At 35.4% G+C, this 20,969-nt stretch overlaps 2 protein-coding genes across 3 annotated transcripts; both read left to right on the top strand.

Moving 5' to 3' along the window:
- Window positions 1–5,744: 5,744 nt before the first annotated feature.
- AST91 (sulfate transporter 91) lies at window positions 5,745–9,667 on the top strand. The gene is made up of 13 exons (XM_022040598.2): window positions 5,745–6,178; window positions 6,313–6,361; window positions 6,438–6,645; window positions 6,756–6,927; window positions 7,005–7,070; window positions 7,689–7,802; window positions 7,901–8,017; window positions 8,167–8,293; window positions 8,361–8,647; window positions 8,728–8,918; window positions 8,993–9,078; window positions 9,174–9,250; window positions 9,337–9,667. The coding sequence occupies exons 1-13, from the start codon at window positions 5,864–5,866 to the stop codon at window positions 9,493–9,495; spliced, it is 1,968 nt and encodes a 655-aa protein (XP_021896290.1). The 5' UTR covers window positions 5,745–5,863; the 3' UTR covers window positions 9,496–9,667.
- A 1,071-nt stretch (window positions 9,668–10,738) lies between these two features.
- On the top strand, window positions 10,739–20,813 carry STL2P (SEC12P-like 2 protein). 2 transcript variants are annotated; one of them, XM_088214626.1, is made up of 10 exons: window positions 10,739–11,111; window positions 11,661–11,755; window positions 12,251–12,401; window positions 17,960–18,051; window positions 18,174–18,270; window positions 18,396–18,471; window positions 18,572–18,692; window positions 19,299–19,415; window positions 19,516–19,583; window positions 20,494–20,813. In XM_088214626.1, exons 1-10 carry the CDS (start codon window positions 10,863–10,865, stop codon window positions 20,577–20,579), a joined length of 1,152 nt encoding a protein of 383 aa, XP_088070752.1. In that variant the 5' UTR covers window positions 10,739–10,862; the 3' UTR covers window positions 20,580–20,813. The 2 variants fall into 2 exon arrangements, with proteins under 2 accessions (XP_088070752.1, XP_088070753.1); XM_088214627.1 differs by lacking the exons at window positions 10,739–11,111; window positions 11,661–11,755; window positions 12,251–12,401 and adding an exon at window positions 14,075–14,746 and having other exon boundaries at window positions 17,955–18,051.
- The last annotated feature ends 156 nt before the right edge of the window (window positions 20,814–20,969 follow it).

Below are 20,969 nucleotides of genomic sequence, written 5' to 3'. Positions count from 1 at the left end.
CTGCTTTGTTTCGACACTGATTCTCATGAAAGCTAATTCTTGCATCTACCATTTTTGTTTCTTCCCCACCAAAAATTGTTCATCATTCATTGGAGCTCATCGCACAAGCCAAACGGTATTTAGAAAACCTCCATGCACAATGTAGGAATCGATTGGGCGACTGCTTTAATTAGAATTTCTTTACTTGCTCTTGATAATTAGCGGTTGTTCCACCTAGTCAGTCTTGTTCTAAGTTTATTTCTCAAAAACTCGAAGATTTTCCTTTTACTACTGTCGACTAATGACGGGAGGCCCAAATAGCGACCATGATCAATATTATTATACACTCCCATCACACTGTTCAAATAACTTCGAAGTGAAGCAGAGGAGTTATTACTGTAAAATATTCCTGATTTTTGGAAATTGACGACCTGCCCCGATGCCAATTCAAACTGATACAATATGTTTTTGATTTTTGAGGCACTCGTGGATATTGGCACGAAAGAAGAAGGAATCATCTGCAAATAAAAGATGTGATATATTCGGGCTACGAGGGCATACCTGCACTCCATGAATATCCCATGCCTCTTTCGCTCTCCGGAATAAGGCGGATAAGCCTTCCGCACAAATGATAAATAGATACGGTGACAGGGGATCTCCTTGCCTCAATCCTTGGTGGGGGTAATCGGTCCAAGTTCTGTTCCATTCCACCTGACCCTGTAAGAAACCGTCGTAACACACTGTATCAGTACAGTAACCCATCTTTGGTCAAACCCAAAGGCTAATAGCATCTCTTCTAGATATTCCCGGTGCACCTGGTCGTATGCCTCACTGATGTCAATCTTCATGGCCATCTCAGTTTTCTCTGTTGACCACACGATTTCAATTTATGAATGATTTCAAAAGCTATCAAAATGTTATCCATCGTGCTTTTGTCTGGCACAAATGCTAATTATAAATCAGAAATGATATCCAACAAAGTCTTTTTTAGTCTATTTGCAAGGACTTTTGAGTAAATCTTGTAAGTAACATTGCAAAATGATATTGGCCGCAGATCCTTCATGGTGTCCGGGAGTTCCTTATTGGGGATCAAAACCACGACAGTATCATTGAGTTGAGCAGGTAGGACAGAACGTTCAAACCAATATTGGCAATTAGCCACAATATTTATTCCCAAAGTGTGCCAAAATCGTTGAAAAATACAAGATTCATGCCATCAGGCCTCGGATTTTATCTGGGTGCATTTGGAATATAACAGCTCTAATTTCTTCAATATTAAGAGGTTGGAGAAGCATTTCATTCATCAGTACTGTGACCCTTTTCTGGATAATACCAACCACCAGTGACCAGTCTCCATCTGAGACAAAAAAATAGTGACTTGAAGTAATCAATAACATGGCTTTGTAGCTCCATGTCATCCCTAATCCATGCACCATTTGTTCTTTGGAGGGCTGAAATATAATTACTGTGTTTCCGCTTTTTTTCCTTTTGTTTCTAGTATATGTCTTCTTGTTCTAACACTTGAATATACTCATCATTTAATTTTTCATTCACTCAGGATCACTGTGTCGGCTAACCCTTCTTTTTCTGAGTAATTGCATGTATAAGTCCCTTTTTTTGCTTTGTAAATTACTTACTTGAGCCCTTCCCGATTCTTGTAGATAGTGTCCACAATTAAAGATCTTCTGTGTGATTTCCCCTGTCTCCCATTGCCTCTATCCGTGAGACACCACTCCCTTAAGCTCCTCATTCACTAACCATGCATTTTCAAACCTAAACTTATGGATATGGGGTGGTCTGCTTTGCTACTCACAAGTTAGTAACAATGGGGAGTGATCAAATATTGGTGCATATAGGTTGTCTAATTAGGTTTTCAGGAATAACTTGGTCCAACTCTAATTTGTGACACATTGATCCAGCTTTTCCCTAATGAGGCTACCCGCAGTCCCTCTTCGCCAGGCGAACCCATGACCCGATAACAGAATATCTCTTAGATTATAACTATTTAGTACCCCCCCACCTCCTTGTCCATAGGGGAGGCTATGTCGTTAAAGTCCCCTAATACTGTCTAAAGACCATTCGATCTATGTGCCAAGGTTCTCACGAATTATCACAACTCCCTTCGTCGATTCCTTTATGGCATACCATAAAAACCTATGAGTCTTCATTCACCATGTTGTTCATTTTGATATGTATGTCCACATGATGAAGTGAAAAATATACAATTTTTATCTTACAGTTTGTTTTCCATAGCATAGCCAATCCTCTACCTCTATCTATTCTATCCACACCAAATACATTGTCAAACCCCAATCTAGATCCAATTCTTTTAAGTGTATGTTTAACTACCAATGTTTCCATGAGAAACAATACATCTGACTTATACTTCTTCACAAGTTCATGAAGTACCGACACTGTACGAGGATTGCCGAGTCCCCGATAGTTTTAACTTATGGTTTTCATGGTTGTCGGCGAGCCTATGGGATAGGTCTCGCCGATATCTCATTTTATTGCATGCCATTATGAGTCACAGTGGCTACTTGGATGTACAAGTCATTTTCGGATTGAATGCTTTGTCTATGTCTTTTCTTACCCTCATCTTTGAGCATGCTAAAATCTTTAAATTTGGTTGTTATGAATCATACTCCAAAAAGCCACCAAGGAAGTCACCAAATTATTGCGTCATAATCTCAAATGTACATCTTGTTGGGAGAGAGTGCACTTGAACTCAAAAATGACTCTTATTTATTTCAACATTTAACGGGTCCTCCCCTGCTTGCAGTCGGTGAACCACCAACAGATGCTTATTAAATGTTCAGGGTCCTCCACTAATGATTCTATAAATATCCACTTCATGAAAGAATCAAAATAGGTGTCGACCAGAACCCAAATCTATTACACCGATGCCCCTGATCGGTCGCCAGAGATTGGCTAGTGTGTTTCACATAGTTTCAAATTTAACAATCGCCTCTGTAAAGAATCGTCCCACTAAGAATAGTTCATAATTCTCCTGTTATTCCTGGGTGGCATTTGAGACATCCCAATCGCCCTCCTCCACGTAAGTGATGGTGAGGGTCGCCATGTCCACTTCTTGATTCATATGAGATCATGGTATTAATAATAGTAGATGTTGGATAAAATGTGCCAAAAGACAGACTCATAGAGAGAATACGTGCAATAAGGCAAAAGGAATTTAAGGCTTATATATTGAAATTTTATCTCATCTTTTAAACTTATCTCTTACGTATTTAGCCAAAGAGTTCATATAAACTGTTTAGTTAATATTTTAGTATTTTATGTTATAAAATATTTGTCATTATTTATTTATAAATTAAATTATAACAAAAATACTTGTAATCAAATATTTTATGTATAAATCATATATGAATATAAAATAACGTATATATTAATTACTATTTAAATTTTGTTTAGATTTTGATATTTTCTTGTAATTCTTTATTTTCGTTTTTACTTTTATTTATCCAATATTAGCTTTTACTTTTCATAAATACATTATTATCTCAACTACTTTTATTTGTTTATTTTACTATAAAATTTACCTTTATAGTTAAAATTTTTAGATTTCTTAATATATTAAATTATTAGTAGTTATATTTATAATTTACAATATTTAGTAGTATAGTTCATTAGTTATCTAATATTCATCATAAATAAGATAAAGAATATGATTATTAATTAGTAGAGTAATGTTCTTTTTAGTAAGATGAATGTGTTTTTTTTTTTTTTTTTTTTTTTTTGGGTTTATAGGTTTTGGTTTTAATATGCAAATAAAAGTGAATGTTGAGTAAAGGGTAAGGGGTACTGATCAAATAGCTTACTATTTCAACTTATATGAAATGTTTCATCATGTTAACTGAAACTTGAGTCATGAATTTTTCATCTATGCATCATAGAGAGTATAATACAAAAAATAATTAAATATTATCTTTTACAATGATAGAATTGAAGATAAAGACGATAGAACACTTGAAGTTAAAATTTTCAAAATCAAACTACAAAAAGAAGTTATGTCATATAAAATGAAATTTTATTATTATTGTATGTAAAATTTAAATATAACTTATAGTGATAAATTTGTATTACATTTTGTTAAAAGAGATTTTTTATTTTTAATTATATTTGATAAAACTAAAACGGTTGAGTTAAACTCAATATAACTAATAGAATTTAAGAAAATAAGTTGATTAAAAAGAGAAAATGACATAACGTTAACTTTATTTATTTGTATGAGAACCACTGGTTTACTTGGTCCCACATGATTTTGTATGTATTTTAGATAACTTTTTATATATCTATTTAGTTTTGGATAAGAATTTAAAAATTGTAATTAATTAACTAAATTATAGTAAGTACAAACTCAAATAATTTGTAACTTACTACTGACAAGACTTATTATTGAAAAGGTAGTTTTCTTTTGCTTGTTAATGTGTGCAAGTTGGTTGATGTATTTTCTTTTGAGATGTTTGTTAATGAAAAGACATGCTAGCTTTCCATGTGACAAAATTGTTGGATATAGCTGACATTTCATACTGAATTTTCCTCTACCATGTAAAGCCTAGAGATTCCCAGAACAAAAGGAATCAACTTTTGGTGGCCGTAATTTCTTTTTCGTGGACAAACAAATTTCGGACAGCCAATACCTAAAGAGATCTAACAAATCCTGCTCAATTTATGAGAAAAACATGCGACTGTTTTTTTTTTTTTTTTAATGAAATATCAATAGACAATTTAAAGCAGGCATCAACGGATGCCCTTTAATTTTAAGAATTTCTATTACGTATTAACTAGAAGCACCATGCATTTCCAAGTAAAATTGATACATAATAAGTTAGTATTATAATATTACATAACTGCATTTTATAATAATCTAATGCAATTATCACCTTGTTTTTCATTAAGACTTTTCTCTTTCTCGGCAATACTTTCTGGCAAGGGATGATGTCAAAAGTTACTTATATCTACAATAATTGAATGTCACTATAGTGTCTCTGTTAATGCTTATGGGTCAAATTTCTCTTCTTTTTGGATTTAAGAAGAGCTTGAGATTCTGGAATCTCTTTTTAGTTGTGGTTTTGTGGACCTGAATACGACTAGAAATCTTGTGAGCTCTTTGGAGGAATTAAAATGACGATGGGTAATAAATTATTGGAAAAGGGTCACAAGATCAAAATGCCAAAAGACTATATCCCAAATATTTCAAAGTCAACCAAACCGGTCGACAGGTAGAATTTTAGTTATGTTCTTTGATCGAGCCTCGAAATGATTAAACCAACCCACCTACTCAGCGAACATCTCGTAGCAAGACAAAATGAATTATTTATCAATAATTTACTTTATAAAATCGCATCCAAAATAACCTAATTCTAGATTTTTTTTCCTTCTGAGTTTATGATTTCTGATAAAAACTCTCACTTTTTTAAGAAAATCTTTCCCCAAACTCCTCAAAAATATCTTATAATATGATCTCGTAGATCGTTTCCTTGCTAAATGTATTTCGTTCGAATTCATTACCATGTATCAGTTAGGTTCATGCATAGCCATATATATAATTAGGTGAAGTTACATTATATAAATGTATCAATCCATGTGCAGAGGTACATACGTACATCTTTGTGCCAATGAGCGGAAAAAAAGTAAGTGGGCTCAACCACGTGCCATATCGATAAGGCTTAGCTCTCCCTTTGCTTTTTTGCTTTCTCCATGGACAAATGTGTTTGTTTGCTAGCGATACACGGAGAGACGTTGATTGATATGGGGAGCGAGAGCAGAGATAAATAAATTAGAGATTATAGACCAATCCAAACACTGCAAACCACACTAATATAACCCGTTGGTATCACTTTAGTACTCTCACTACTCCAATATGGAGTCTTCAGCCGATGATAGCAATAACGTGCATCGCAGTGCTGATGAATGTTTAGAAATAGCCATGGAGGTACACAAAGTTGTGCCACCGCCCCACAAGAGCACCGTAGCCAAAATCAAGTCCCGGCTTAAAGAAACCTTCTTCCCTGATGACCCTCTGCGCCAATTCAAAGGGCAACCACTGAAGAAGAAATGGATTCTTGCAGCTCAGTATGTATTCCCTATTCTTCAATGGGGTCCTAATTACAGCTTTGAACTCTTCAAATCTGATATTGTTTCCGGCCTCACAATTGCTAGCTTGGCCATTCCTCAGGTAAAAACACACACACACACACACACAAACATGCACAAGAGCCTTCACGTCATTTGCTTTTCTTTTTTCCGGGTTTGTCTTCATATATTATATATCAGATATCATGTATATATATATATATATTCTTTCTTCAGGGAATAAGCTACGCGAAACTTGCAAGTCTACCACCCATTGTGGGTCTTTGTAAGTACATGTATTGTTTGTTGTGTTTGCTGATCGAGTTGTTTGTTGGGTTTGATTAATTTACTTTTGTGGGTAGATTCAAGCTTTGTACCTCCTTTAGTATATTCTGCACTCGGGAGCTCAAGGGACCTTGCAGTAGGGCCTGTGTCTATAGCTTCTCTTATATTGGGATCAATGCTTAGACAAGAAGTGTCCCCCACCCAGGATTCTACCTTGTTCCTTCAGCTTGCTCTCACTTCGACCTTCTTTGCTGGTCTTTTCCAGGCTTCTCTTGGATTATTAAGGTTAATATTCTTCCTCTACAATGATTACTTGCTTCTAATTTGGTGGTCTATATAATATACCTCAGACAAGATATAAGTAGAGATGATTAATTATGTGGTTGTTGGTGCAGGCTTGGGTTTATCATAGATTTTCTTTCAAAAGCTACTCTTATTGGATTCATGGCTGGAGCAGCTATCATAGTGTCTCTTCAGCAACTCAAAGCCCTCCTTGGAATCACTCACTTCACCACACAAATGGGGTTGGTTCCTGTTCTGAGCTCTGTCTTTCACAACACGAAGGAGGTAATTGATTAATCGTTTTGTTTACGACATATTTAATTCTCGTTGTTTCTACTAATTACAGTTAATTTTTTTTGCAGTGGGCATGGCAAACGATACTCATGGGATTTTGCTTCCTGGTGTTTCTGCTATTGGCAAGACACGTTGTATGTTACTCCTTTTTGCTTTCATCACTTACGTACCATCCGGTACCGCTTTTTCTTCTGTTGTTAAAGAGAAAAAAACCTCAATTGTCTGGAAGATTTTAGCCAGCCATTCTCCTTTTTGCTTTCGTCACTTACGTTACGTACCATCCAGTACTGCGTTTCTTCTTCTCTTGTTAAAAAAAGAAAAAAAGAAACTTCAATAATCGCTGTTGGAAGATTATAGCCAGCCATTATATTTACTAGTAAAAGTATCCCTCACCTCTGGATAGCCCACCTATTTGGTTTACTTTTAGCCATACCCTGCATCTGTCTGTGTGAACATCACATGTCATGCATTGCCGTCGTACATGGCCCTCCTGGACCTACTAATTTGGAATGCCCGTGTTTTTATGAGCTCGAGTGCACCATTTATTATTCTCCACTTTATTCTTATTTTTATTGACTTTCACAATATAACTCGATTTTCTTTATTTTTATTTAATTTTTGTTTACCACGTTGGGTCTTCCCGACTTGTGCTTAATTGTTAAGCCTATAAAATACAAAAAAAAAAAAAAAAAATCTCCCAAAACTATGTTAAATGGTACCAGGAGTTAACATTTGTGTTATATGGCATGCAGAGCATGAGAAAACCAAGGCTTTTCTGGGTATCAGCAGGAGCTCCACTTGTGTCTGTCATCCTCGCCACCCTGCTGGTTTTTGCATTTAAGGCTCAACATCATGGCATAAGTATTGTAAGTTGTATGGATCTTTCATTTAACCTCTCTTTTATGACTCTGATCTAATAATTACTTGTTACTTACTGACATTGAAAAATAAATAAATAAACAAGATTGGGAAATTACAAGAAGGACTGAATCCTCCATCGTGGAACATGTTGCAATTTCGAGGTAGTCATCTGGGACTTGTCGTGAAAACTGGGATTATCACTGGGATTATTTCGCTCACTGTGAGTTGTTCTATATTTTTTCCTTCCGTCCTCTATTCTTGAAGATGTTACATGTAATGTCCTAATTGATGACCAAAGAATTGGCATTTAGAGGCAGTTTAGGAGGACGAATATTAAGTTTATATTTTAAGTATTCACAACTGAAACAGGAAGGAATTGCAGTGGGGAGGACATTTGCAAGTTTGAAAAAGTACCAAGTTGATGGTAACAAAGAGATGATGGCAATTGGTGTGATGAACGTGATCGGGTCGTCCACTTCCTGTTATGTTACGACAGGTACATATCTTGATTAGTTAGATGTTAGAAAAAGATGATGAATTAATTTATTTAATCTAATTTGCAGGAGCATTTTCAAGGTCTGCTGTGAACCACAATGCAGGAGCCAAAACAGCTGTTTCTAATATAGTGATGTCAGTGACAGTGATGGTCACTCTCCTATTCCTCATGCCTCTATTCCAATACACCCCAAATGTTGTATTAGGCGCTATCATTGTCACTGCAGTGGTCGGGCTTATTGACATCCCCGCTGCTTACCACATCTGGAAGATTGACAAATTTGATTTTCTTATCATGCTCTCTGCTTTCTTAGGAGTCATTTTCATCTCTGTCCAGGATGGTCTTGCCATTGCAGTAATCTCACTTTTTTCTTTCAACTTCAATTCGAAAATCACTATACTACAAGACCAATATTGAATTACTAATGTAATCAGGTTGGTATATCCATTTTCAAGCTTCTCCTGCAAATTGCTAGGCCAAAAATAGTCATGCTTGGGAACATACCGGGGACAGATATTTATCGCAACCTTCATCATTATAAGGAAGCCATTACGATCCCTGGTTTCCTCATTTTGAGCATTCAGTCTCCAATAAATTTTGCAAACTCCACATATCTCACTGAAAGGTAATTACCTCAAAATCTGCATGCACCAATTATCGATCACTAAATCTGGTTGCTTTCTTCCTTGTATTATATAGGATTTCCAGGTGGATACAAGACTATGAGGCCGACCAAGATTTGAAAAAGAACTCCACCTTGAAGTTTCTTGTTCTGGACATGTCAGGTCAGATCATCACTGTATACTAAACTATTTCCAATATATGGAACTTCTTTTATATTCACAAACACTGACAAAAAAGAAAAGGCTTGTCATATCAGCTGCGAGCGCCATAGACACAAATGGTGTGTCCTTCTTTGGAGAGTTGAGAAAAGCAATGGAAAAGAAGGGTGTGGAGGCAAGTAACACTAACACATATATACTTCCATTGCTTAATTACTTGTTGTCGGCCAATCTCATAAATTGATAATGTCATAACGACAGGTTGTGCTGGTGAACCCTCTGGGTGAAGTGATTGAAAAATTGCAGAGCTCAAACGAGGCCCACAATTTCATGAGGCCAGATTCCCTTTTCTTGACACTTGGAGAGGCAGTTGCTTCGCTTTCATTACCAATCAAACCTCACTCATCCATCAACAACTGAGCATGAAGAACTCCACCTTGTATTTCAAAACACCATTAATTTTATTTTCTTCATCTGTAGCTGTAACTACCTCTGCTTTACACATTCTCACATTACAATTACCTTTAGCACCATAATTATTCTATCTAAAATTAAAAAAAAGTAAAAGAAAATAAAAAAATAGTTACTCCAATATTTTTTTCTCTGATAATATCTATTGTTCATCATCTGCATGACTTGAATAAGGTACCTTTACTGTTCTTCTTACGTTTAAGAAAAATTACAATTTAGTATCATACTCCTTTCTTTTTTTATTTTCAGAAAATATTTTTTAAAAAAAATCAGAAAGTAATCGAAATCAATTAGATGTTGAATTTTTAAAGTTTATATTAATAATATATTCAAAATATTTATATTTTATTAATTGATTAATGATTGAGTTATAAGAGTTAAAACTACTAAAATAAGTTATAAATATAAAATTTGAAATACCGCAACCACAAATGTTAAATTATGATTCGCTTTAACTTATTAAGATTAATATTTAATTACTACAATTTTTAAGTTTTATAAAATCAAAATATAAGTAAGACGCAAAATTTTTTTTACCATTATATAAAAGAAGCAAATTAAAATGATTTTATAAATTATTTAATTAAATAATTAATTCGATTATTTATTTATAAAACTTTAAATTAAACTGTATCTTTTAATTTTTTAATGTATTTTTTCTATTATATTAGAATTGATATTTATATATCATATAATTAATAAATATATATTCTCGTTGAAAAATAATTTTATATTAAATTATAATAAAAATATTTATAATTTAATGATGCATATGTGTGTGTGTGTGTGTATATATATATAAAAGTAATATCAGAAGATGCCACATGACTCTTTTTATTTTTCTGAAACTAATTCAATAATCATAATTATATAGAAAAAATTCTAAATATTATCTATCAAATTATAAATATAACAATAAAATTAATGTAATAATTTTAAAATATAAACATAAAATTAATATGATAATATACATAATAATTATTTTTTAAATATGAAGATAAAATTTAATTTCTAATTCATTAAAATTATAAATTATATAATTTTCAATTATAAAAAATAATTTTAATAACATATATAATAATTATTTATTTAAAATTTTTACATAAAAATACAATTTAGTTTTTAATTAATTAAAACTTATGTATGTATAATTAATTTTTAAAATTATAAGATGCTTGTATCGCTGAATAGAAATGTAGAGCGTTACCAGCACCGTCACTTCGAAGGGGCAGCTAATAGTCAGAGAACAATAACCATACATAGACAGAAACGCGAAATCAGCAAAGAAAGAAAGCGACCTTTTGTTCCTCCATAATATGCAGAAATACGGGGTTCCCTTCTACGGAGCCGCCTGGGTTCCATACAACAACGTCAGATCCAAGCTCGCATCCCGAGAAGATCCAGACAAAGCCGACGACGATGAATCCTCGTCGGCATCGGAGGTCACTGCGTCTCATAGCTACGTCGTTCTCGCTGGTGGTGGAGGCGAGGGTCGCAGCGGTATCCCCAACGCCATCATCGTCTCCCACGCCGATTTCGCCTCCATTTCTCTCTCCGATCAACCTGTGAGTGTGAATGTCGAGGGATACGTTCACATATTTGTGGTTTAGTGTAGGGATTTATCTTTTAGATTTGAATTTTGTCAGAGTTAATATTATATTTTTTTTTTGCATTTCGTCTGCGAATTCCAGTGAGAATCGATGTTGATTCATTTCAGTTTGTAGAATCATTTGTTAATACTATTTTCGTTTACATATAAGAATACCTCTCTTTGCGAAGTTAATGATATTTTTGCGTATAGTATACATAGTTTTACTGTGCTTGCTCTGTTGCAAGATTGTTACTTGTTCAAACATTTTTGTCTTTTCTGTTTTCATATTCTCGTGAATCCTTGAGTCCTTTGTGAAATAGGCTGGTTTCATTTCTCAGAATTTCCTGAATTATTTTCAGTCGTGCGGTTTTAAATCTTGCATTGGAGCATAGAGATACAGAGCTGAAATGATTTTCAGTGTGAATCTGCAAGCATTATTAGTGTAGACTTCGCAATGCATATAGTTGATTTTCACAGCTCATGGGATGTAAGTGCTATTTGTTCTATAATGTCTCCATTTTAGGTGGCCAAGCTTGAAATTGGATCCCAGTTACCTTATCGAATGGCTGTCCACCCTGGCGGAGATGGCCTTATATGTGCATTGCCGGATAGCTGCAGGTATTTTTTAGAAACTTATTGGTTCATTTTATGTAAATGTGAGAATTCTCATGGGGGTCATTCCATTGAGGTGAGATAACCTGATTAATTCAACATGTAATATCAAAATGTGAGATTTTATGGGAGCATTTCAAATTATGTTTTATCAGATACGGAACCCAACTATCAAGGTTTCTTAAAGACTTTAGGGAGCTGAGGCTGTGAGCTAGGTATATGATCATGATATGATGATAGAAAACTGGTGTTCTCTTTTTTACCAGTTAACCCTAGAAACATATTGATGAGAACCATACCAAAATCTGAAAACTGCCATGCCTACTAAAGCTTAGGAACAAATTGATTTATGTATTCCATAGTTACCTTTGTGGAATCATGTCAACAAGTTTGAGTATGAGATATTAACCATGTTTTCCAGTAGCTTTGCTTGCTGCAGTTAATGTTATTATTTTCAGTGGTGATGATTATCTAGTTAATTACGGTTCTTTGCCTGTGCAGACTGTTTGAGTGGGAAGAGGTAGAGAGCTCCGAAGTCCATAAGCTTAGTGTTAAAGTGTCAGAGAAAGTACTCAGCCAACTAGAAGGTTTTGGGCAACAATTGGCGTTGGCATTTGACAGTGAAGGTTCCATACTTGCTGTTGGTGGTGAGGTAAAGATAATTTGTCTCTTTTTCTATTATTTGAATTTTGTTTTTTGTTTTAATGACAAAAGGAGCAGTTTGGTAACAGATGATAGTTTCTCTTAAGATTTTATACTTGATTTATGAGTAAAAATGGCCATTATCTGCATTTTATTATGAATTACAAAAGCATACTGGTAAAAATTTGAACTGGTTGGTTTTGCAACATTTGAAATTAATTAACGAATGATCCTATGCTTTTATTTCATGGTTGGTCTGTGCAAGAACAAGATAAATTTCATAGGCTTAAATTGGATTCATGCACAAACAAAAGCATTGGAATGAAGAAAAATCTGTATTAAGGTGTCATGCAAAAGAAAGAATATGTGGTGTGGAGCCCAACGAAAGGCCAAAAGCATGGTTAAGTTGGTGAGGAAAATGTGGTGCCTGTAAATTATAGGAAGTTAATGCTGTTCTCAATAAAATGAAATAGGAGGTTAATTCTTGAAATAATTTACATGGAAAAGAAAATTAAGTAGGTTTTTTTTAGTAGTTGAACTCAGGATTCTGGGCTTTGTTAAGTTTCTTTTCGTGACATTAATGTCTCTCCCTAGCCCACCCTCCTGTTTATATTGCGTTAAGAGTTCACGTATACAGCCATTGGTGCACCCATGAATAAATATATGCTCCATGTCCTTTGCAGAAAATTTTATGACCTGTGCTATGACCCCGGCTAGTTATGAGGCTTAAAACATAGAAATCATTAGGATCTCTATGATGTTTTTGAGTTTTTCTGTTTTTTCCATATTTTTAATCTTATTTAAGGATTTGTTAGGAGAGAAAGTATCGAACACTTGAATATGCTTCTTCATTCGTAATCTGTCAACAAAGACAGTTTGCTCTTTTAATACAAATTGAAAAAGTTGTGCTGAAAGTTATTCTTCTAACTACTTATAACTACCCCCTTATCCTAGCCTTACCCCTTTCTGTTCTACTGCATACCCTAAGCTCACCAATACAACACATAAAATAAAGAGAAGTAGTTAATTTAGGACTTATTTCCCAAAATAATATTGACTACCCATCTGTTTCTCCCTACTTTTCTCCTTCTAACACTCGCAATACTGTATAAAAATACAACAATAAACCTGCCATTGGAAAGAGTACATGTGTAATTTAAGGTGTAAGGGTATAATAGTAAAATATGTAATTAATTTTAGGGTTTTCTTCTTCTATAATCAAAGTTGTGTACGTATAGGCCATAACTATTTAATAGGAAATTGGAACATTCTATTCTTCCACATGGGAAAAGATTCTAATTTTTTTCACAAACGCTAAACTGGCTTTTATTGCCAGAACAAAAAGAAAAAGGAAAAACTCTAAATCCATCATCATCACCAACTCGCCCCTGTAGCCGGAAAATGCCCCTGCTGTGCTGGAAAACAGCTTGTTCTAGCACACCCTATTTTAGCAGGAGAAACTCTGTTTTAGCCCTTGTTTCAGCTACGTGCTCTGTTTCTACATTACAAAGCAGCCACCTTTTTTTCTAACTTATTTTGATGCTCTATTTCTGCAAAGAGCCCCTCTATTTGCTCTATTTCTGCCTTTAACTGTTACTCTGTGCTATGTTTTGCATCTAGCCACAGCGCAGCTGCACCCAGCTGCTGTCCAGCTGCACCTGAATGCCCCTAGACAGCCCGTGCAGGCCCTTGCTGGCACCTGCCTTAGCCATGCACAGCCTCTGCTCACGTGCTTCACCCGCGCATAATCCTGCGCATATATTTTGGCTGCACACAGCCTTGCTTCTGCCATGGGTCCCACTCAAACCAGCTTCAACCAGATCTTGCCTCCCCAGCCAGCGTTAGTAGCCAGCCACTCCATTGCAACAGCCAGCCTTTATTGCTAGCTATGCACATAGCTGGATGGACTAGCCCCTGCTACTAATTTTTTCAGGGTGTATTTGTCTCTTTGTTTCGTTACCGCACCAATTCTAAAGGGATGAATTCACGCTAGTGGGAACAGAGAAGTTGTAGCCGAGACTCGCATAGAGGCTAAGAGGTGGAAGTCGCACCACTTTTTTGTATTCATGGTGTGCGTGTATCGCAATGTCAAGCCATCAATGTCTGCCTGTCTCGTGTTTAGCTATCAGCTACCGCAGAAAGGGGCAAGAACATGGGTTCATGACCATGAATGGAAGGCAGTGAAGATGAGGTTGCGGGCTACACTGTGTGCAGCTCTGCCTGTGAGTAGGTGGAGGCGGAGCCGAAGCCGCAGAGAGCAGGCTACAAGTGGAGGCAGGTTGGTGTTGCTGTCATGCCGTGTTGGTCAGCTTCCTTATTTGAGGGGAGCTCGGGGCTTTAGGGGCTATGGCATAAGTGAGTTATGGTTTGTTTTTGATTTTTTGTTTTTATATTTAAACATATAATTATATCGTTATGTATGAATATAATGTTATTATAATGTTTATAAAAATAGAAATCATTTTGTAAGGCAGTGAAGCTTCCAATTAAATATCTTGGCATTCCGTAGGGGTCAAAATATAAAGAATTGAAGATGTGGGATCTAGTGGTTGATTTGTGTGAAAGAAGGCTTGCAGGTGGAAGAGGAATTGCCTTTCCAAATGAGGGAGATTAACTCTTATTAAGAGTACATTGACTAATCTTCCTATCTATTAATTATTGGCATTGACTGCCATAAAGATTGCTAAGAAGCTTGAAAACATTCAATGTCAATTCCTTTGAGGGGATGAAGAAGGAAGTAGGAGATATCACCTTGTTAAGTGAGATGAACTAAAGAGACCTTTGGCTGAGGAGGGTTTGGGCTTAAGATCTATTATTGAAATGGATACTGCACTTCATGGCAAATGGTTTTGGAGGTTTTCAAGGGAGGAGGGAAGGCTGTGGAAGCGTATTGTGGATGCTCGTTGGGACTCGGCAGACCTGGATGGGGACACTTGGGATGTGAATAGCCTGTACAGTTTTAGTTTATGGAGAAAAATCAGCATGGGGAAATAGAAATTCCAATAATGAGTCAAGTGGAAGCTGGGGAAGGGTGATAGAATCCGGATTTGGAAGGACGATTGGGTTGGAAGGGGCAAATTTGAGGATCTATTTTCGAGAATTTATGTCATTGCCTCTTCCAAGAATATGAGGGTTGTGGAAGCCGTTTCTAGAGAGAATGGGAATAGGGGATGGTTCGTTAATGTTAATAGGAATCTCAATGATTGGAAATTGACAAGTATGAAGCCCTTTTGCTCTTGTTGTCTAAGATTCAGATAAATGGTGTCAGTGATCAATTGGTTTGGAAGTTAGGGAAAAAAAGGGGAGTGCACTGTTAAATTCTATTACATGTTTTTACTAGACAGGACCAGTTGGAGACATTTTACTTTCCAGCTAATCAGATATGGAAGGTTAAGGCCACTCCAAGAAATTCTTTTTTCTCATGGGAAGCGATTAGAGAATGCATATTAACTATCGACAATTTAATGCGAGGGGAAAAATCCTGATTAATCGTTATTTTTATGCAAGATGGATGCATATTAACTTATAGCGTATGGTGTATGGACTCCTAGGTTAATATTGGCAATGGCGGGGTCGGTGAAGGATGAGCTGTGGGCGTGGCAGGAATTTGTAATAAAAAAAAATTATCTCAAGCTTATTCTGTTATTTATCTCGTCGGTGTCTAGAAGAAGAGAAATTCTAGAGTCCTCGAGGGGAGGGAGGGGGAGGATATTAATATTAGAGATAGATGGTTAAATACTTTTTTTTTGTTTTGGGTCATGACATTTATAGGTTTAATGATTTTGGGAATGTCATTGATCTCCTAACTGATTTGTTAATTCTTTTGTATATGGGGGGTAGCCCTTTGGTACTGTTACTAGTACATAATTTACACTTTTGATCTCAAAAAATAAAATAAAAATCATTCAGTTATATGGTCACTTCCAGTTCCCATGTTTGGGAACCGGGACCTAACCGATTAGAGAATCAGTTATTTAGTTCCTTAACCAATTAGAGTAAAAAACTGGATCAACAGAACTAGTCTCCCTAACCGGCTTCGTTTGAACTGGTCTTTTCGCTTGGTTTGGTTTTGCCAGCACAAGGGACACGCTCACTTGAAAAATCAACAAGTGGAAGAAAAGACTCCAGGGTACAAAGAATTTAAAGAGAAAATTGAAAAGTTGAGAAAATCGAATCTCTAGAAATCTCACAAGTACTGGTCTATTAGCACATTCTGGTAAGTCCCTATTTATTTGGTTTAAATGCCTCAGATAAACCCTTTGTATATTCATACATTATAAACTTAAGAGCCACTAATCATATGACAAATTCTTCCCACTATTTTAATACATATGTTCCTTGTCCCTGTAGCAAAAAGATAGTCACTGCAAATAATTTGTTAACCACTATAGCAGGAGTTGGTAATATCAAGATTAGTCCTAACTTTACTCTTTGGAATATATTTTATGTCCTAAATTTGCACTAATCTTGTATCAGTGGCTAAATTATCTCATTATTTGAATTGTCTATGGAAGTCCTTTCCATATTGTACCAGAAGTCAGATTCACAAATCATCTTATCCCTATAATATTTGGGTGTATTGTTCACATACATCAACTTAAGTGCAGAAGACTCGACTCAAGAATTCTGTGGGATACTTTTCAACTCAAAACAACTACAAATATATATATTTTTTGAAATATAAAGTCTGAATTTACTAATATAGGCACTAAAGGGATGCTTATATTTTTTTTTAAATAAAATGTATAAATCTATTAACAACGCACCAAGGGGGTGCAACCCATGTATAAAAATAATTACATGTTAATATGGCAATCTATCATATACCAAAAATCTTCTACTCTATACAAATCATGCCCAATCAATAAATACCCAAACAAATGAAACCATCTACCCCTAGTCTCTACCATATCATTATCAATACCATCAAAAGCCCTCATATTCCTCTATTTCCAAATAAGTCAAAAGATAATTAAATGAATTAAACTAATAAATTTTTCATTTTTGCCTATCCCCTCCCACACCCAAATCTCCTCCCTAATCGAACCAGCCATGACCCAACTCACCTCTAAAAGACCATAGATCATAGACCAAATATGTTGAACAGCTGGACAAAAGAGCAATAAATGGCTGCACAACCATAAGAATATAATAGTAAAATACTCTTATGTAATTTATTTCAGGATTTCTTTTTCATTTACTCAAACTGTGTATGTATAGAACACAACTATTCAATAATAAATTATGCAACGCATATAACTATCTAGTAACAGCATGAACAAAACATATAATACAACACATATAACTATCTACTAATTACATATTCTTCCTTCTTAAATGCTAGTTACATACTTTCTTCTTCCTTCTTATATACACCTTATCAAGAGTTATCATTTTTCTATTTGTGTACCTAACATCCTGCATCTGCACTTCCACATTTTCAATTGCTAAAATGGATGATGTTTGCCTTCTCCGGCATTAGCTATCAGATAGAAATGTAGGTTCAAACTGCCCATTCCATTGTTTATCATCAGGCCATATGAATATGCTGGTTTTGATGCAGTGCAGGATGGTAACCTAAGGGTCTTCATGTGGCCTACGATGGAAATTATTCTCAATGAGGCCCAGGCGCATACATCTGTTAAGGACTTGACTTTCAGGTCTGTGTCCCAGTGGTTCCAGGATCATACGGAATTTATATCCCAACCCAGAATTTACATATTTTTTCTTTAACATTTTTTCTCTCCCTTTTAATTAATATTCTGGTCTAATTGTCTTGCAGCCCAAATGGGAAATTTCTTGTGTCTCTGGGACGCATTCTCTGTAGAGTTTGGGATTTGACCACATTAAAAGCTGTAGCTTCTCTACCCAGAGAAAATGTGAGCAATGAGTCCTCTCTTTAAAGCACTTGAGACCTTTTGACTATCTTCTAACCTGTGCTTGGATTTTTTCCTTCTTCTACGTGTTGGTTTTCAATTGATTATATCTATCATTTTGCATTCAGGATGAGGCTTTTGCCTTCTGCAGATTTTCATTATTCAACAGTAAGGATCAGCTTCTAAGCGTTGCTGCAATAACAGGTAAATGTCCAGCTCTACCTCTCACTCCTTCTCCATCCCTTTCCTCCACAGAGAGTTTTATGAACTGACAAGCATCACTTTTTTTTTAATTATTATGTAGGTCGTGGTGCAAGTATTATAACATGGAACACAAACTCGTGGAAAAGAATACGCTCAAAGCAAGTAGTCCGTGACTCGATATCTGCCTTTAATGTTTCAGTTGACAGCAAGCTCCTTGCAATGTAAAATTCTCATAGCTATCATTTTTGAAGTTATTTCTAGCTGTTATGAAAATTTAGATTCATGAGGGGGGAGGATTACCAATGTTATTTTTTTGGATGAAAAAGAATTATTGTTAAGGATAAGAGGAGGGAAAACGATCTCTCAGACCTCCTAGAAGAGGAGAAACAGAGGACATAAAAGAACACAAAAATCAAAGTAATGTAGCCTCCCAGTTCCTCTGTAGAAACAAGTAAAGAAATGTCTCTAAAAGAATTATGGGCCTTAACCCAAAGTGAAGGCAAAAATATCCTATCTAAAAGATTGCCTGTATCATTTTCATAAACAGTCCTTCATTATGTCAGGTGTGATCTGCTACTAGTGAAGTTTTCTAGCCAACACACTAGAAAAACTGACACTGGTTGTTTACTTTCGCTATGTTCTGTTTTTCCTTGTCTTGAGTTTTTTCTTCCGGACTTTTTGCTTACTCTTACAAATGTTACATACTGTTCGCTCTTCTTCTCTTAAAGGTAGCCAGTGGTTTACAAATGTTACTCTTGGTTTTAAATCATAAATAGATCTTTTACCATCTTTGAGATAGGCAACTTTTGCTACTCGTTGCCATGCAGTGGTACAATTCAAGGAGACATTCTGATTATAGATTCAAGCACTTTGCGAGTTCAAACAGTGGTCAGAAAGGCACACCTTGGTTTGGTTACTGCATTGACATTCTCCCATGATTCAAGGTTTTCTAACAATATGTCCAGATTGCTTTGATTTTATTTAATAACAAATGTTGCACTCCGTTGTAATAATGGATGCTGATGAATTCATTTTTGATTGCAGGGCATTGCTTTCTGTGTCAATGGATTCAAGTGTAAGGATGACCGTAATTAAGGACAAGAAGAAAAATGGTACGTGTCATCCCATCTCTCATATTTTGCTACTGTTGCCATAGTTAACACCTACAGCCGCATGTCAGGCAGATATTTTTAATGTGGACTGTGATTGGGGACCCATATAAAACAGAGTTCGTAATTGGTATTAACAACAAAATTTCAGTGTCTTCTGATGTTCCACCTGATTGGTGGTTTTTTCTTCTGAAATAAGCCTGACTGGTGGTTTTATTGTCGTCATATGATCCAAACAAGACTAATTTGCTTGACACGTAAAATATAGCAAGCGTTAGACTGACTAGCCACAAACGTGTTAAGAGTAGATGGTAATGGTGAAGGGTGAAGCCGGACTATGGATGGTGGGGGCTTGTGAAACTTAATTTAAGTGGCAAACTGGTAGTATAATAAGTAATATTTTTTATTAGCTTACTAATTTTTGCCCCAAATTACAAAAGAAATATAAGATAGGCATAGATGTTAATAATTTATTTGTTTGAGTGGTATAGTTCATTAAAAAAAGTTCATCAAATACATAATGGAAGAGTAATATTCAAATCTTTTAAGTATTTTAGTCTGTCCCTGGTAATAGTATTTGGAATCTGGAGCTGGTTGACTGGCCCAACGTTTCTTTCTTTTCTTGAATGCAAGCGTAATAATGTTCGTTAACTGGGAGTTGAAATCACGTTAGCAGGAACAGAGCCACAAAAGGAAGTAGAAGAGCCCGTTTAGCTCTATCGTGTTCTGGAGTACTCCGGTGTTTACCCATTTGACATCATAGCTTTTATAATTTCACAACGGTTGGGTGGCCCAATGTTATCATAATGGCTTTGATCGTCCAGCAATTAATGTTATTGTTACGGAACTTCGTATTTAGAATTTCTTTTGGAAAGTAAACTGATCATTCTCCCCTTTTTTGGTAAACATGCAGGAGGAATGAACTTGTGGGTCATTATATTCATTGTAGTGCTTGCAGTTACTGTGTATCTTATGAGGAACAAAGGAATCATACCTTAGTTCAAGAATGCCATGGACACAGTTTGACAAACTTAAGCTGCCAAAAAGGTTGATAATTAGAAACATTGACATTTTGTAGGCCATCATGGGGACTCCATGATGGTTGGCCAGAACGAGAACATGCTTTGCGTTCTAGCAGCTAAATTACATATTCGTTTGGGTATTTTGTTTACATATCTTGTACAGATTCTGGCCTCTAAATGAAAAGCTGCCCTTATGATTTCATCTAGATAATTCCGGATGATCAATTTGGAGATATAGACTGCTTTTTCTACAAATATAAACTTATGTGATTTATGCTTTTACTTTCAAACAGTTACCACATGATGCACATGCCATTCTCATGCAAAAGTTTCTGGTTCATAAGTGGAAATAAAACAGAGGGTTACA

This window comes from Carica papaya, chromosome 2 (assembly GCF_054855325.1).
Source record: "Carica papaya isolate Zhongbai chromosome 2, ASM5485532v1, whole genome shotgun sequence".
In the NCBI taxonomy this organism is placed as follows: Eukaryota; Viridiplantae; Streptophyta; class Magnoliopsida; order Brassicales; family Caricaceae; genus Carica; species Carica papaya.
Note: the sequence above shows the minus strand (reverse complement) of the source record. Positions and strands in the feature narration are given on the sequence as shown.

Excerpts from the sequence above, each read along its gene's own strand:
- STL2P (XM_088214626.1), top strand. The coding sequence starts at position 10,863 with ATGCAGAAATACGGGGTTCCCTTCTACGGAGCCGCCTGGGTTCCATAC. Across the intron at positions 11,112-11,660 it reads TTTCTCTCTCCGATCAACCT|GTGGCCAAGCTTGAAATTGG; the intron begins GTGAGTGTGAAT and ends TCTCCATTTTAG. Across the intron at positions 18,052-18,173 it reads GTTAAGGACTTGACTTTCAG|CCCAAATGGGAAATTTCTTG; the intron begins GTCTGTGTCCCA and ends ATTGTCTTGCAG.
- AST91 (XM_022040598.2), top strand. The coding sequence starts at position 5,864 with ATGGAGTCTTCAGCCGATGATAGCAATAACGTGCATCGCAGTGCTGAT. Across the intron at positions 7,803-7,900 it reads AACATCATGGCATAAGTATT|ATTGGGAAATTACAAGAAGG; the intron begins GTAAGTTGTATG and ends TAAATAAACAAG. Across the intron at positions 8,919-8,992 it reads TCCACATATCTCACTGAAAG|GATTTCCAGGTGGATACAAG; the intron begins GTAATTACCTCA and ends TGTATTATATAG.